At 42.8% G+C, this 18,706-nt stretch overlaps 1 protein-coding gene across 2 annotated transcripts; it reads right to left on the bottom strand.

Moving 5' to 3' along the window:
* Nucleotides 1–344: 344 nt before the first annotated feature.
* LOC143491303 (uncharacterized) lies at nucleotides 345–15,538 on the bottom strand. 2 transcript variants are annotated; one of them, XM_076990162.1, is made up of 3 exons: nucleotides 14,999–15,538; nucleotides 14,305–14,602; nucleotides 345–1,273 (listed from the first exon to the last, which is right to left on the bottom strand). In XM_076990162.1, the coding sequence occupies exons 2-3, from the start codon at nucleotides 14,597–14,599 to the stop codon at nucleotides 1,038–1,040; spliced, it is 531 nt and encodes a 176-aa protein (XP_076846277.1). In that variant the 5' UTR covers nucleotides 14,600–14,602; nucleotides 14,999–15,538; the 3' UTR covers nucleotides 345–1,037. The 2 variants fall into 2 exon arrangements, with proteins under 2 accessions (XP_076846277.1, XP_076846276.1); XM_076990161.1 differs by having other exon boundaries at nucleotides 14,305–15,538.
* Nucleotides 15,539–18,706: the final 3,168 nt, after the last annotated feature.

Raw genomic sequence — 18,706 nt, 5'->3', positions numbered from 1 at the left:
CTTCTCACAGATTGGTTTTTAGCATTTTAAAAAATTAGTTTTTATTATTTTATTATCTATATTTGTTATTGCTATTAATGTACCTGGGACATAATATACATATTAATTATATATATTATAATTTGTATTCATGTACCTGGGAAATAAGATATGTATTAATTTGTATTAATATGTACGAATGTACCTGGGAAATAAGATATGTATTAATTTGTATTAATTTGTATTAATATGTACGAATGTACCTGGGAAATAAGATATGTATTAATTTGTATTAATATGTACGAATGTACCTGGGAAATAAGATATGCATCTTATTGTTTTAGTTTCTTCCCTCAACACAGAATCTGATTCTGTAAAATCAATGAAGATGATTAATTATAGTTAATATAAACCAGTTCACCATTACACATCATCTGAACGCCCACACGGCTGTGGGGTACAGTGGGATATACATTCATCAAATGCACCATGAACCAAAGAACCAATACCTGCTTGTCATGAAAATTAAGGATCTTAATCTGAGCCCAGTGTGCATTGATGAATGTGAACGGAAACCTCCAATAATGACAAATTGCAACATATTAAAAAACAAACAAAAAAGCTCAAGTAAGGTTTGAGAAGGGAAGTGATGTGTGTTCCGATTCACAAGAATCGCCTTTAAATCCACGTTAAAGTCTGACGGACTGCAGCCTGATAGTCGTGAGAGTCACGTGAGGCGTGAGAGACACGTGAGGCGCGGGAGTCACGTGAGGCGTGAGAGTCACGTGAGGTGTGAGAGTCACGTGAGGTGTGAGAGTCATGTGAGGCGCGGGAGTCACGTGAGGCGTGAGAGTCACGTGGTCTCTGACGTCATGGTTTCAGACGCTCCACCCCGTGTAACTTCGTCCATCTCTCTGGCCACGTGTCCCATGGCTGTGGGACGTGACCAACGATGCATTTAGCGTTTGGTGTCTCAACAGGCCAAACATTTGTCTGTGAGCCTCGTCAAGGTCTTCCTCCTTTCTCATCATGGTCTTCCTCCTTCCTCATCATGGTCTTCAGGGATGAAGATGGCGGGAGGCCCAGCCTGTTGCACAAGGAAGGTGTGAGCCGTCGTCAATGGTGACCACCAGCTCCTCCTGCTTCAAGCTGCCCGGGCACTTAGAGTGGTTATGGGTAATGTAGTTTGTTTCCACTGTAGAGGGCAGTTCCCTCATCTCGTTGGCACTGGCAGTGATGTAGCTGATGTCACGTTTGCTCCGGCGGTTGGCTGATCGTGGCCCGAACACCCATTCTGACGAGGGAGGAACACACACATCCAAGTTATCACACACACACACATTTAGATTCAGGATGGGACACGTTGGGCGTCATGTCTGACAGCACAGTGTGTTGTTTAAATGGGTGTGTTGGTGCTGACTGTTAGCAGTCATGTGTTTTCATCACGATAGGAATGAAAAGTGCCTATTTGACTGGTTTGTCTGGAGTATCAGACTTATTACGAAAATACCAGACCAGTAAGCAACCATTTGTTTTAAAAATCTAAGCATATTGGTTATACTGTATAATAAAACAGTGGTTATAATGTCTTATATCATAGTGGTTATACTGTCTGATAATACAATGTTTATAATGTCTTATATCACAGTAGTTATACTGTCTGATAATGCAGTGGTAATGATGTCATATAACACAGTAGTTATAGTGTCTGATAATGCAGTGGTAATGATGTCATATAACACAGTAGTTATAGTGTCTGATAATGCAGTGGTAATGATGTCATATAACACAGTAGTGATAGTGTCTGATAATGCAGTGGTAATGATGTCTGATTCCACTGCGTGTGTTAAATAGCTGTCCAAGAGTGCACACACAGCAGCTGATGACTACATCTGGATGTTGGCCTAAATCCCACAGAAAATCAGGTGTGCAGTATTCTCCTATAGTTAGGATAAATCACATTACACACACACACACACACACACACACACACACACACACACACACGCACGCACGCACGCACACACGCACACACACACACACACACACACACACACACACACACACACACACACACACACACACTCTCTCTCTCTCTCTCACACACACACACACACACACACACACACACACACACACACACACACACACTCTCTCTCTCTCTCTCTCTCTCTCTCTCTCTCTCTCTCACACACACACACAGACACACACTCTCACTCACACTAACACTAGTAAGAATGTCATGGCTGTTGCAGGATGTTATTACTGACATATTAGACATTTAATCACCTAAGTGTGCAAAGTGATTAATCTTTACTAACCTAATATAAAAGTTTGATTTTGTCATGTCAGGAAACACATTTAAGCGATAAATTTATATTTTTTAACCTACTTTTGACATAGTAGGCAGTGTTTTTAAGGTATGGTCAAATGAATCAATAACTTTAAAGCAAGTATAATTACAGTTTTTGACGACTGCTAACGTGCATTTCCCAATACTTGTGATACATTGTCAAAACTCTAAATACAGCAACACATTGACCTCACACAAATAGCCAAATAGTTAATATCGTGTTCAAAAGCGCATTTTCTTAACTAAATAACAACTCTGCATTTCACAATGCAAACAACTTTGTTAAAACACAGCAAACCTGGTTCAGTATCCAATCATTCTTTCAAACACTAGCACATATTTTCTTTTCGAGATGAACATAGTCAATCACTGCACAACCACTGTAAAAAAACTAACATTTGATGGCAATACAGAAACAGTATTACATGTAATATTTTACCCTCTCCCAGCAAACAACAGACATTTTACAGTAACATCTGTTGTTTTCTTAGTCAGTTCATTTTTACTGTAATCCGCTTCATTTGGACCTTTTTTTCGAATGTGTGCATTTTTGGCAACATACTGTCTACACAATGAGTGATATTTACTGTTAGGTACTATATGGAATGTAGATTAGACAAAAAAGGAGTCAGTAACAGTTTTGTAGTATAGGGTATATTTTACTGTATTAGGGACATTACTGTAAATTGTGGCCTAACCCAAAAATAATTATTGATTAAATAATTAAAAAACAGAATACAAAACTGAACAGTCTTGTTAGGTCTAATCTAAACGGCCTTCAGCAGTTGGCCACATGTTTTCATCCACATCACATCTGATGTTGGCCCTTGCCATGGACCTGGGATATAAAAGCTTGGTATGCCTTATTCACCCCTGGCAGTCTTCAGCTGAAATGTCTCTGCAGCCGGGATCCATTGCATCCAGGAGGGACATTTGGTCATGGGGCCGATGATCATACACCTTCCACCTCCAGACTGAAAAAAGTTCCTTAGTGGGGTTGAGGAAAGGCGAGTAGGGCGGGAGGAAAAGGGACATCACTCTTGGATGGTCTATAAACCAGTTTGTGATTACATGAGAATGACAAAATGCTACATTTTCCCATCACAAATGTCCTCGTGTTTCCTCTCACCTGTTCCCTTTCTGCTTCTGGAACCAGTTGTTGGTAGACTTCATTCAAAAACAAAAGAAGGAGGTCTCTGTTATAGGGACCAATCTGGCATTTGTGAAGGACCAAACCAGCACTTGAGATTGCAGGACAAATTGTTATATTTGCTCCTCTCTGACCCGGTACATTACTGTACTTCATTTTATTTTATACTTTTTTATAAATATATATATATATTATACTATACTTTATTTATCTATATGTGCAAAAAATGTGTACAACAGTACAAGTTTTGCAGAACTTGGCATTTTATACGATATTTAAGGTTTTGAACCTTAGGTTTTCATTTTTGGCATGCTGTGTACAAGCAATTGTAAATAAGACAAAAACGATCCAGAATTTTGTTATTGTATAACCTTGTGTGTATAGAAAATTTAAGCATTATAAAAACATGTAAAATGACTGCATTTTGTGCCATAACAACATAAATTGAACTAATAGTATAGCCACTGAAAACTGAAGTTGTGTTCACTGTGTTTGGAGTTTTGAAAATGTGACTACAGATTGGACAAATGCACGTTAGCAGTCGTCAAAAACTGTAAAACACTTAAATAATAATTTGTACAGCTTTTACCTATATAATTAATATTTATAAATGATGCTATTTGTGTCACTAGACTGAGTCATGTGTTCTCTGTCTAAATGGTGCAGCTCTGACTTCTGTGGTATTACACACATCTGGATGTTGGCCTAAATCCCACAGAACATTACGTCTGGAGTATTTTCCTACATTTAGGATAAATCATATTACACACTCACACACACTCACACACACACACACACACACACACACACACACACACACACACACACACACACACACACACACACACACACCTACCAGTAGTAGAATGTTGTGGCTGTGGCAGGATGTTCTTACTGATGTTACATTTGAATTAATCTCAAAACTCTAATGTCAGAAATCTCAGTGTTGTGTAGTGGGGTATTTAGTCTGAGTGTTATGTAGTGGGGTATTTAGTCTGAGTGTTGTGTAGTGGGGTATTTAGTCTGAGTGTTATGTAGTGGGGTATTTAGTCTGAGTGTTGTGTAGTGGGGTATTTAGTCTGAGTGTTGTGTAGTGGGGTATTTAGTCTGAGTGTTGTGTAGTGGGGTATTTAGTCTGAGTGTTGTGTAGTGGGGTATTTAGTCTGAGTGTTGTGTAGTGGGGTATTTAGTCTGAGTGTTGTGTAGTGGGGTATATAGTCTCAGTGTTGTGTAGTGGGGTATTTAGTCTGAGTGTTGTGTAGGGGGGTATTTAGTCTCAGTGTTGTGTAGTGGGGTATTTAGTCTGAGTGTTGTGTAGTGGGGTATTTAGTCTGAGTGTTGTGTAGTGGGGTATTTAGTCTGAGTGTTGTGGGGTATTTAGTCTGAGTGTTGTGTAGTGGAGTATTTAGTCTGAGTGTTGTGTAGTGGGGTATTTAGTCTGAGTGTTGTGTAGTGGGGTATTTAGTCTCAGTGTTGTGTAGTGGGGTATTTAGTCTGAGTGTTGTGTAGTGGGGTATTTAGTCTGAGTGTTGTGTAGTGGGGTACTTAGTCTGAGTGTTATGTAGTGGGGTATTTAGTCTGAGTGTTGTGTAGTGGGGTATTTAGTCTGAGTGTTATGTAGTGGGGTATTTAGTCTGAGTGTTGTGTAGTGGGGTATTTAGTCTGAGTGTTATGTAGTGGGGTATTTAGTCTGAGTGTTGTGTAGTGGGGTATTTAGTCTCAGTGTTGTGTAGTGGGGTATTTAGTCTGAGTGTTGTGTAGTGGGGTATTTAGTCTCAGTGTTGTGTAGTGGGGTATTTAGTCTGAGTGTTGTGTAGTGGGGTATTTAGTCTCAGTGTTGTGTAGTGGGGTATTTAGTCTGAGTGTTGTGTAGTGGGGTATTTAGTCTGAGTGTTATGTAGTGGGGTATTTAGTCTGAGTGTTGTGTAGTGGGGTATTTAGTCTGAGTGTTGTGTAGTGGGGTATTTAGTCTGAGTGTTATGTAGTGGGGTATTTAGTCTGAGTGTTGTGTAGTGGGGTATTTAGTCTCAGTGTTGTGTAGTGGGGTATTTAGTCTGAGTGTTGTGTAGTGGGGTATTTAGTCTCAGTGTTGTGTAGTGGGGTATTTAGTCTGAGTGTTGTGTAGTGGGGTATTTAGTCTCAGTGTTATGTAGTGGGGTATTTAGTCTGAGTGTTGTGTAGTGGGGTATTTAGTCTGAGTGTTGTGTAGTGGGGTATTTAGTCTGAGTGTTATGTAGTGGGGTATTTAGTCTGAGTGTTGTGTAGTGGGGTATTTAGACTCAGTGTTGTGTAGTGGGGTATTTAGTCTGAGTGTTGTGTAGTGGGGTATTTAGTCTCAGTGTTGTGTAGTGGGGTATTTAGTCTGAGTGTTGTGTAGTGGAGTATTTAGTCTCAGTGTTGTGTAGTGGGGTATTTAGTCTGAGTGTTGTGTAGTGGGGTATTTAGTCTCAGTGTTGTGTAGTGGGGTATTTAGTCTGAGTGTTGTGGGGTATTTAGTCTGAGTGTTGTGTAGTGGAGTATTTAGTCTGAGTGTTGTGTAGTGGGGTATTTAGTCTGAGTGTTGTGTAGTGGGGTATTTAGTCTGAGTGTTATGTAGTGGGGTATTTAGTCTGAGTGTCAGCTTCAGCTTGCCCCAACTGCCCCATCTGCCCCAGCTGTGAAGTGTTTCTGTGCTTTTCTTCCATTACAGTAGTAATCCCCTCACTGTAAAAAACAGAACTTAAAATTGCTCGCCTTACTATAATTTTTAGTTTAGCTGAGCCAAAAAGAATTAATTGCACCATAAACTATAACAAAGTAATTGGATCAGCTTACTTTATTGAGTTTCTTGTTAAAAGTTGATCTGACCTTACAACTTGCATTGTCAAAATATACAAATTGTAGTTGAACCCTAGTTAAGGCCAGGCTACCTCCTCTGCACATGCTCAATTTGACTCCTTGTTGAGAACGGGGGGGGGGGGGGGGGGGGGGGGGGTGTGATTGGTTGTGATTGGACTCTGGACATCTTGAAATGGATTTCACCTGCAGCAAGCAGCGACCTACGCTACTCTGAACTGAATATTAACGTCCAAATGTGTTTTGTCATTTGTCTTATATGACCCAACTTCAGTTAGCTATTCTTAGTATTGAATTTAGAGATTTATGTACATGTGAAATATACATTATCTGAACAAGATATTGTAGCGTCAGGCCAATGGGGGGGGGTGCCAGAGGGTGACGTCATTACCCATGAGCTCTTGTGGCTCCGGCCCTGTTATGCGTATTATGTGGTGTTTATGTCTGTATAGTGTTATTAATGATTATTAATTGTGTGTTATTAGTTAAGTCACCCTGGTCCATTTTTTATGTACATGTGCATTATGGTAGTTCCCCCTCCATGTATGTGTAACGTTGCCGTCTTCATGACCTCCCCCATGTTCAAGGCCAAGCTATTTAAGGCCTCAAGTTTGATCTGATTGTGCCTGTGAGTTCCAATTATCTTGGGAGGTGAGAATAAAACCTCTGTTCTTGATAAAAATGGACTTGTCTGCAGCTTCTTTCTCCCACACCACGCCGGAATATAGTAAGTTGGCACAACTTTAAAAAATTTGGAACTCTTGGTATGTAAAACTTACATTTTGAGATTCATATACATGGGCAAGATAAATTATCTGAGCAAGATATAATAAGTTAGCAGAACTTGAATAATTTGGAATTATTTGTAGGCAATACTTAAAATCTGAAGTTTATATATATACCTGTGAAAAATAAATAATTAAAACAAGAAATAATAAGTTGGCCTCAATTGTGAGTAAATTTCTTAAAAACTTAAGAGTTTGAGTTGGGATCAAAACTCAAAAATCGAGTGCAGTAAGTTGCCTTGAAATTTTGAGTTTTCTCAACTTTTTCGTTTTTACAGTGCTGCCATCTGGCATCTCTCAGTCCCAATACACACAGTGCCCAGCTGAACACACCACTGAACACATCACTGAACCCACCACTGAACACATCACTGAACACACCACTGAATACACCACTGAACACATAACTGAAACCACCACTGAACCCATCACTGAAAACACCACTGAACACATAACTGAAACCACCACTGAAAACCATCACTGAAAACACCACTGAACACATCACTGAACACACCACTGAATACATCACTGAACACATAACTGAACCCACCACTGAACACACCACTGAATACACCACTGAACACATAACTGAAACCACCACTGAACCCATCACTGAAAACACCACTGAACACACTACTGAATATACCACTTAACACACCACTGAACCCACCACTGAACCTACCACTGAACACACCACTGAATACACCACTGAACACATAACTGAACACACCACTGAATACACCACTGAACACATAACTGAACCCACCACTGAACCCATCACTGAACACACCACTGAACACACTACTGAATACACCACTTAACACACCACTGAACCCACCACTGAACCTACCACTGAACACACAACTGAACACACCACTGAATACACCACTGAACACACCACTGAACACATAACTGAACACACCACTGAACACACAACTAAACACACCACTGAACATACAACTGAGCCCACCACTGAACACACCACTGTATACACAATCGAACCCACCACTGAACACACCACTGAACACACCACTGAACACACAACTGAACCTACCACTGAATACACCACTGAACACACCAATGAACACACCACTGAATACACCACTGAACACACCACCACTGAACACATAACTGAACCCACCACTGAACACACCAATGAACACACCACTGAATACACCACTGAATACACCACTGAACCCACCACTGAACACACCACTGAACACACCACTGAACACACAACTGAACCTACCACTGAACACACCACTGAACACACCACTGAATACACCACTGAACCCACCACTTAACCCACCACTGAACACACCACTGAACACACAACTGAACCTACCACTGAACACACCAATGAACCCATCACTGAATACACCACTGAACACACCACTGAATACACCACTTAACCCACCACTGAACACACCACTCCGCCCACTCTGTCCACATCCACTACAGATCTGTGTGCTGCAACTGGTAAAATTAGTTTCAGTTGTTTGATTGATTACGGTAGAGATGGGACATTTTGGGTGTGGTTTAGGTCAAATAGCAGAAGCTTATCCAATAGAAATCAGACCTGCCCACAGACTGTAGACTGAGTTACACAGTGTGTACACAGTGTGAGATAAACAGACATCCACTGGGAGGATGCGCGTGGCACTAGAAGACCAGCCATTGGCTGCATTCCTGGAAGAGGCGGAGACTTGGTGGTCGGGATCACTAAAAAAAGAGTCTGAGCAATGAAAAATGTGTCTTCACTTTATGATATCCTGAACGAGTAAATTAGGCCAGTGCTGTTAAAGGCACAACTGTTAAGAATGATATAATAAAATATAAAGACATGCACTAAATCAGTGGGCGTAGGGTTGAGCCCACACACTCTCTACTGAGCACGTGTCTCCAACCGATCCTAACCAAGATCACTCAAATATCACAGCGGCCTGAAGACCATCAGCTAAGACCCTGCTGTGGGACTGGACTCCCACGAGGAGTGATTTCTGATTCAAACGTTAATTGGGTTCAGTGACATCTTAGACGTTTAATCACCTAAGTGTGCAAAGTCATTAATCTTTACTAACCTAATATAAACGTTTGACATGTTATCATGTCAAGAAACACATTTAATATTTTATTTTTTACCTATTTTTGATATAGTGGCAGTTCTTAAGGTTTGGTCAAATGAATCAATAACTTTAAAGCAAGTTTAATTAAAACACTTAATTAGAAATAATAATTTGTACAGCTTTCACCTGTATAATCAGCTACGTGTTACTAGAAGACTCAACTTCATGGGTCCTTTGCCTAAACGATGTAGCTCGGCACACGGCACATGTTCCTTGTGTTTGAGTTTGTATGTCCACAAGTCAATGCCAGACAGGCCTGTCACCTGCACACGGGACATCTCAAATGTACATGGAATGTCTCACATGCACACAGGACATCTCACATGCACACAGGACATCTCAGAATACAAAGGGGACGTCTTGCAGTTTTATACCACATGTTTAGGTTCATAAGGGAAACACGGCGTCTGTGCAACACTGGCTTCTCATTTTCTCTGCCTGTGTCTCTATCTGGTTCCCTCTCTCTCCCTCTCTCTCTCTCTATCTCTCCCTCTCTCTCTCTTTCTCTCTCTCTCTCCCTCTCTCTCTCTCATATGAAATCTCCCGTTCCCCATTGTTATATTCCATAATGGACAAATACACACACACACACACACACACACACACACACACACACACACTGCTGGTAACGAGAGAGTGAATTACACATGAGTTGTTGGAGGCAGTGGTCCGTGGAGCAGAGATGGTGCACGTCTCCATCTGCAGTGTGATTGAACGTCTTGTTGTGCCACAAGCCTTTTGTTCCAGCTAGTGCTCTTGTGCTTTGAGCTAAATGTGAACGATGCCACAGCGATTCCCTCACCAGCGTGGGAGGGGCGGGACCCCAAGGCCTCTGGTGCCGATCGGCACCGCCCCCTCGTGAGCTGATTCCAGGGTCCGGGTCCGGGAGACCCTGAAGCCCGCGGTGCGGAGCCTGGGTTTGAGGACTCAGTGAGGGCAATACTGTAGTCTAATTCCTGCTGTTTGTATTCTGCATGGTGGACGTCCAACCTGAGCATCGCCGCAGGCCGACGTTTGATAACTAACCCTGTGTGCATTCAAATGGGAGTTTTATGGAGTTTATATTTATTATTCAAATCACTCACCACATATCATTCAAGCACACCCTGTTCCTAGAGCAAACCTGTTCTTCGTGCCTGTCCAAGCACACTGTGGGTTTATTTGAAGATCACGAGTTTGAGGGCAGTGAGAGAGAGGGAAGTGCTTCAGTGCTAAAAGGGGCTGCAGGTGTAGTCCTGACACTTGGCTCAAACCTGTCAGAGCAACGAGCCCCAATACAACCGGACAGCAGCACACCTGTGATCTGCTCACAGGAACCGCAGCTAACGCAAATGCTGAAGATGAGGCCCCGCCCACATGTAAATGCATGTAAATTACATTACGTGTCTTCTGCTTTCATTGGTAGAGACCGAAACAAAGCAGGTACAGTGATGCTGTTTGCTGTCTCAGTGAAACACAGAGGTAATAGAGCATACAACACCAGCAGGTGTCTGCGCAGAAACTCACTGCAGCAGTATAATATATAATATAGTGTTTGGCATCAGGTGCAGTTTGTCAAGGTGTGTTCAGGACAGGAAGAAGGAGGAAAACAATTTTCTCTATACATTTGGAGAAAGGAATACGACTTCTTTATAACTCTGTTGCCTCTATGCTGGTACAGGTGCATTCTGTATTTGCTCCGCCCCTCACAGGTGCATTCTGTAGGTGCTCCACCCCTCACAGGTGTATTCTGTAGGTGCTCCGGCCCTCACAGGTACATTCTGTAGGTACTCCGCCCCTCACAGGTGCATTCTGTAGTTGCTCCACCCCTCACAGGTGTATTCTGTAGGTACTCTGCCCCTCACAGGTGCATTCTGTAGGTGCTTCGCCCCTCACAGGTGCATTCTGTAGGTGCTCCACCCCTCACAGGTGCATTCTGTAGGTGCTCCACCCCTCACAGGTGCATTCTGTAGGTGCTTCGCCCCTCACAGGTGCATTCTGTAGGTGCTCCACCCCTCACAGGTGTATTCTGTAGGTGCTCCACCCCTCACAGGTGTATTCTGTAGGTGCTCCACCCCTCACAGGTGCATTCTGTAGGTGCTCCACCCCTCACAGGTGTATTCTGTAGGTGCTCCACCCCTCACAGGTGTATTCTGTAGGTGCTCCTCCCCTCACAGGTGCATTCTGTTGATTCTGTTGATCAGCCAATATCCTGTTTCTGTGCCACTAGCTGTCATATTTAGCAATGCCTGGTGTGGTAGTGTAGTTCTGAGGTTCTGTAGCGGTAGTGTAGTGGTGTGATGGGGTAGTGTAATGGTGTGGTAGTGTAGCGGTAGTGTAGTGTAGTGGTAGTAGTGTGGTAGTGCAGTGTAGTGGTAGTAGTGTAGTGGTAGTAGTGTGAGTGTTTTGTAGTGGTAGTAGTGTAGTGGTAGTAGTGTGATAGTGTTTTGTAGTGGTAGTAGTGTAGTGGTAGTAGTGTCGTAGTGTTGTGTAGTGGCAGTAGTGTAGTGGTAGTAGTGTGGTAGTGTAGTGGTAGTAGTGTCGTAGTGTTGCGTAGTGGCAGTAGTGTAGTGGTAATAGTGTGGTAGTGTAGTGGTAGTAGTGTGGTAGTGTAGTGGTAGTATAATGGTACGAGTGTGGTAGTTTAGTGTAGTATAATGGTATTGTGGTGGTGTAGTAGTGGTAGTGTGGTAGTGTAGTATATATAATGGTAATAGTGTGGTAGTGTAGTGGTAGTAATGTGGTAGTGTAGTATGATGGTAGTAGTGTGGTAGTGTAGAGTAGCATAATGGTAGTTTAGTGTAGTGTAGTGGTAGTAGTGTGGTAGTGTAGTGTGGTAGAGTAGTGGTAGTATAATGGTACGAGTGTGGTAGTTTAGTGTAGTATAATGGTATTATTGTGGTGGTGTAGTAGTGGTAGTGTGGTAGTGTAGTGGTAGTAATGTGGTAGTGTAGTGTAGTACAATGGTAGTAGTGTGGTAGTGTAGAGTAGTATAATGGTAGGTTAGTGTAGTGTAGTGGTAGTAGTGTGGTAGTGTAGTGTAGTGTGGTAGTGTAGTGGTAGTATAATGGTACAAGTGTGGTAGTTTAGTGTAGTATAATGGTATTATTGTGGTGGTGGTGGTGGTGTAGTAGTGGTAGTGTGGTAGTGTAGTATATATAATGGTAATAGTGTGGTAGTGTAGTGGTAGTAATGTGGTAGTGTAGTGTAGTATAATGGTAGTAGTGTAGTGGTAGTGTAATGTAGTATAATGGTAGTAGTGTGGTAGTGTAGTGGTAGTAGTGTAGTAGTTTAGTGTAGTATAATCATAGTAGTGTAGTGGTAGTATAATGTAGTATAATGGTAGTAGTGTGGTAGTGTAGTGGTAGTAGTGTGGTAGTTTAGTGTAGTATGGTGGTAGTAGTGTGGTAGTGAAGTGGTAGTAGTGTGGTAGTGTAGTGTTGTATAATGGTAGTAGTGTGGTAGTGTAGTGGTAGTAGTGTGGTAGTTTAGTGTAGTATAGTGGTAGTAGTGTGGTAGTGTAGTGGTAGTAGTGTGGTACTTTAGTGTAGTATAGTGGTATTAGTGTGGTAGTGTAGTGTAGTATAATGGTAGTAGTGTAGTGGTAGTGTAATGTAGTATAATGGTAGTAGTGTGGTAGTGTAGTGGTAGTAGTGTAGTATAATGGTAGTAGTGTAGTGGTAGTGTAATGTAGTATAATGGTAGTAGTGTGGTAGTGTAGTGGTAGTAGTGTAGTAGTTTAGTGTAGTATAATCATAGTAGTGTAGTGGTAGTATAATGTAGTATAATGGTTGTAGTGTGGTAGTGTAGTGTAGTATAATGGTAGTAGTGTGGTAGTGTAGTGTAGTATAATGGTAGTAGTGTAGTGGAAGTGTAGTGGTAGTAGTGTAGTAGTTTAGTGTAGTATAATGGTAGTAGTGTGGTAGTGTAGTGTAGTATAATGGTAGTAGTGTAGTGGAAGTGTAGTGGTAGTGCACAGTGGTGGATGTTGCACTACTGTGAATGTATCAGGCATAACAGTGTTTCTGGAGTTTATATATGTGTCAGTCACACTGCTGGGTAGAGATTGGTCTGCCAATCAAAACCATCCAGACAGCAAACACCTGTGCATGTGTGTGTGTGTGTGTGTGTGTGTGTGTGTGTGTGTGTGTGTGTGTGTGTGTGTGTGTGTGTGTGTGTGTGTGTGTGTGTGTGTGTGTGCTGTAGTGAAGTACACAAGGATTCCAGAGAAACACAACATGCATTTTGCTGGCACAGCTGAAGGACCTCTGTCTGAAACATTCTGTTTCTCTGGAAACCAAGTGTTCTTCATTCTGTTTCTCTGGAAACCAAGTGTCCTTCTCTACATGTTTTACTACAGTCACCCCCTGCAGTCCTCCTCAGATATTATACATAAGGACATATGTGGGGCGGAGTAAGGGTGGAAAGGGGTGGGGTAGGGGCGGGACAGGGGAGGTAGGGCGGGGTTTGGGGTGGGGCGGGTCTGCTGCTGCCATCTTTATTTAGGTCCAGGGACATAATCTCTACAGTATCGCTCAGAGCACTCAGGTTGTTTGTATCTGTGTGTGTGTGTGTGTGTGTGTGTGTGTGTGTGTGTGTGTGTGTGTGTGTGTGTGTGTGTGTGTGTGTGTGTGTGTGTGTGTGTGTGTGTGTGTGTGTCTGAACCCATACTGCTAGGTACAATATATATACACACATACACACATTCATATATGCGTTTGCACTTATATGCACGTAAACTTTCTTTAAGTGCATATCACTAATTTTGTACAAAAAGTCTTTAGTTTGGAGTAGCTGTCACAGATCAAAGAGGAAATCAGTACAGTCATCGAAACAGAATCATTATGTTATTATTATTATTTAAGGGAAACTGCACGTTCTTGAACATTATAAGATCGGGGTAGTGCGCGAGGGTTGATACAGAGAGATCAGGCGCGTGTAAAGGACTGTAAATCATAACAGATGTATACACCCCCCCCCCCCCCCCTGGCACGCACACACAGGCACACGCACAGAAACACACAATGGGAATATCTAAATGGATTAGCGGCAGATTAAATTGTTTAAACAGTTTGGAGAGTTTTCGAATTTACTTACCAACACATTCATGCACTAGATCCTTCACCAGGTGTCCAACAATGGCGTAAGCCACGACCACCACCACCAGCGCGACCATCACCAGATACAGCACGGCTTTGGGCAGGGGGATGTCTCTCGGGGGCGTCCTGTAGTCCGTGTACACCATGTCGTTCTCGGAGTAAGAATACTGAAAAACATGATCCAGTCCAGACGTGTGGTTCGGGTTCAGCGGCGGCCGGCTCGCGCTCATCCCGTTCAAGTCGGGCTCTAGAGCGGTCACCACGGTAGTGGTGACGGCTTCCACTTTATCCATGTTCTGGTGAACAAACCCGGACGACTTGTTAACGAGTGGCAAAATCTGAGACAGAAAGAAGCTCCAGTCCTTAATCGCGGTAGTGTTGCAGTAAAACATAGTGTCTCCCAGCGCCAGTCTCACTTCTTTGTGAAGTTACCCTCTGCATAGCCCGCGCGCATCCATACTGTCTCACTTCCAACGTTTTGCAGGTTATCACCGGTTCCAAAAAGGTCTCAAAATCGTTATTCCCGTACCAGTTGCAGGAGTTCATATAGGTTTGATCGGAGCACACGTCACAGAATATGAAATTACGTGTTAAGATTGAATGGGCTAGATATGAGCGATTTCCCCAAGTGCTTGACGTCTTACCAAAACAGGATGTAGTGTGGGATTCGAAGCAAAACAAACGACACATACCTGAACTTGATCGGATGATCCATTTCGGTTAAGGATTAGCCGAAACAGTTTACGCTGCGAAGCAAAACGACCTTTCAGGCTACAAAGAACACTCCGTCCTTTGGAATTCCGAATACACACGACTTTGTCCTACCCATACGAACTCCGAGGATGGTACATATCCCATAGCAAGTTAGTGACGAGGACGTAGGACATGTCAAACACCCGGTCCAGCCTCGGTCACACAACGTGACAACGACGTGCCACCATTCGATATCCACCAACACGTGCAAATTAGGCATGCAAGTTAAATTCAAAGTGTGGGTTCCGTTTTCCCATTGCGCTCCGGTCTCCAGAAGTCACACACTTGCCTTCGTGCATGCCTGCATGGGAAATAAACAATCTGTGTGTGGTGATCGCATCGCCTTCTCGGGAGAGTTCGGTTCTGGGTAAGGACGTCGCGACGCATCAATACAGATGCGTTTCCTCGGTCGCCGCCTGCAATAACGGCGTGCGCTGTCCAGTGCTGAAAGGTGAGCTGGACTATTGAAGACACGAATCTGGATTTTAGTCAGCTCACGCAGAGATCTGTCACCTCGAGGTATACTTCAGGGAGAGATAAACCGTTACATTGTGTCCACCTCCCCCCACCCCCACCCCAAAAGATTCAAAATAATATTAGAAACATTTAATAGCTCCTCTACATGAAATATTTCTTTCGTTCAATGACTAAACTTTTACAAAGATATATCTGAATTTTAGTTAAAATTTGTAAACATTTTGTATAAAATGTACGGTCTCTGAGAATAAGCTTGATTATTATTATTATTATTATTATTATTATTATTATTATTATTATTATTATTATTTAATTAGGGTCGTCAAAAAGTTGCATTGTAGCAAGGCAAAGTAACGGTGGCCCACGGCTTGTGACCCTGCGATAAAGTTTGCTGATGCTAGGTGGTCATCGGGCAGACTAGAGTCACGTGTTCCTCTCCTTGATCACGTCGCGAGATATCCGGCACGGGGTATAGATAAGGCTCAGAGGACAGACATCCTCCCAACACACACCTGTGTGATGCTGGACTCCACGAGCCTTTAGAGTGTGTGTTTTTGTTTATGTTTTTGTGTATTTGCTTTTATAAAGCACTTTGAGTGACAGCAGTGTATGAAGGGTGCTGTATAAATAAACTTGCATTGTGTGTGTGTGTGTGCAAGAGAGAGATAGAGATAGAGATAGAGAGAGAGAGAAAGAGAGAGAGAGAGAGAGAGAGAGAGAGAAAGAGAGATCCGTTAGTGTGTTATATTGTGACCAAGTCCCTTACAGTGCCTAGAAAACCTGAGATGTTTTTTCTTCACCACTCTAAGTATCTCCATCGTGTGGGTTGGGTGGGTCGCCAGCGTATGAGTCACTGGGTGGTGATGAACTCACCTGACTTTCACCTTCACTCGTTTGTTCTCCCCATCACACCAGCTTTGCTCTTGCAGTTCACACACACACACACACACACACACACACACACACACACACACACACACACACACACACACACACACACACACACACACACACACACATAGTCTTGGTTGACAGCTCCACATTAAGGTGCTTGTGCTCTCCAGCTCAAATGAATGGGCCCCAAACAGAAGATCTGGGTGATAAAACTGCCAAGCGTGTGCAAGTCCTCACATGCCCAGACTCTACGCTCACTATTTCTGCCTGGTGAATTAAGCACGATGAGCACAGCAGGTCTGAATGGTTTATAATAATCACATTCGGCAAGATCAGTGTGTTTGAATTGGCCAACACCGAGACGTGGTTACGTAGTTAAGACTCTGACCTGGACAGCTAGGCTGCTTCCTCAAACCCCACGTCTCCTCTCTCACGCCAAGGTCACACACATCACTCATCAATATCTTTGCTGATATTTAGTACCTCTGTGAGTCAGAATGCCCCCCCCCCCCCCCCCCCCCCCCGCTCTCTGTCACACAGTAGGGGAACTGGACTCAATTAAGATCACATCAGCAGCTTCACAGAGCTGCACCAGAGGACAGGATTGGAGTCGATGACCCCACACAGGATCGTAGTTCTGTCCTGAATTGCACCAGTGCTGGGTTAGTAAGTCTACAGAAACACCCTCAACACGGATATCTTTCTTATACTGTTATCATGCAGAGACCCATGTACAGAATGGCTTCTGAAAGATACAATACATGAGGGAGCAGACCAAAGCCAGCAGCCCTGTCTGATCTGTGCACCACGCTCTGCAGAACTACACTTATGATGTCACAATGGCACTAGTGAAGTCTGATCTGAGCACCACGCTCTGCAGAACTACACGTATGATGTCACAATGGCAGTACTGAAGTCTGATCTGAGCACCACGCTCTGCAGAACTACACTTATGATGTCACAATGGCACTAGTGAAGTCTGATCTGAGCACCACGCTCTGCAAAACTACACTTATGATGTCACAATGGCACTAGTGAAGTCTGATCTGAGCACCACGCTCTGCAGAACTACACGTATGATGTCACAATGGCAGTACCGAAGTCTGATCTGAGCACCACGCTCTGCAGAACTACACTTATGATGTCACAATGGCACTAGTGAAGTCTGATCTGAGCACCACGCTCTGCAGAACTACACGTATGATGTCACAATGGCAGTAGTGAAGTCTGATCTGAGCACCACGCTCTGCAGAACTACACTTATGATGTCACAATGGCACTACTGAAGTCTGATCTGAGCACCACGCTCTGCAAAACTACACGTATGATGTCACAATGGCACTAGTGAAGTCTGATCTGAGCACCACGCTCTGCAGAACTACACGTATGATGTCACAATGGCAGTAGTGAAGTCTGATCTGAGCACCACGCTCTGCAGAACTACACTTATGATGTCACAATGGCACTACTGAAGTCTTGATTTACACACTGATTTGTAATAAAGAACCTGTTTGTCATAATAATCTGGAAGCTAGCGATGGAATAATTACTGTTTTTTACAGACGCTAAGACCCAAAAAGTCATACTTATAGCAGAACTTTGGAAACAACTAACCCACGTAGCCTATTTATTGACCTGGTGCACTAAACCTTAAGCACATTCTCTCCCTTACACTCATTTAAAAATTCTAAAACACACTTTTTGCAAAACATTAAACACACTTCTTCACACACATGACCATGTGGTCAACCATGCCTTGGGTTTTCTGGAGGCAAAGGGTCTAAACTTATCTGTGCTGCTACACTGTAGCATCATCCAGACAGTTCAAAATGTGTTGCTGTAGTGTTCATGCAAAACAAAAAAAAAGAAAAACATTCCCTTGTAATTGCGTTTTACTTTATGGTGTAAATGTACTGAATATGCAGAAATAACCTCAATATTTGTGAATATTCATGTAAGACTTCTGACAAACCTTCACAGCAGACTACAAACTAAACACTCAAACACATGGTAGTAGTGTTTTCCATTTGTCACTTCAGTGTGTAGTCACATATATGAAAGACTAATCATCTGATATTTGTGTGTAGCGTTTAGATGCAATAATATGGTTTTGGCAAGAGCTGCAAGAGTTTTGGTTGAAGTGTGTGTTTTTTCCAAAATTGTGAGATGTTTTGCGTGCTGTGTGTAGCATTGGCTGCTGTGTGTTAAGTTTCGACAAAAGAGACATAGTTTCAGAAATTGGGTCTTAGCGTCTGCAATAAACTTTAATGAACTCA

The sequence above is a fragment of the Brachyhypopomus gauderio genome, unplaced genomic scaffold (genome assembly GCF_052324685.1).
Source record: "Brachyhypopomus gauderio isolate BG-103 unplaced genomic scaffold, BGAUD_0.2 sc73, whole genome shotgun sequence".
Taxonomy (NCBI): Eukaryota; Metazoa; Chordata; class Actinopteri; order Gymnotiformes; family Hypopomidae; genus Brachyhypopomus; species Brachyhypopomus gauderio.
Note: the sequence above shows the minus strand (reverse complement) of the source record. Positions and strands in the feature narration are given on the sequence as shown.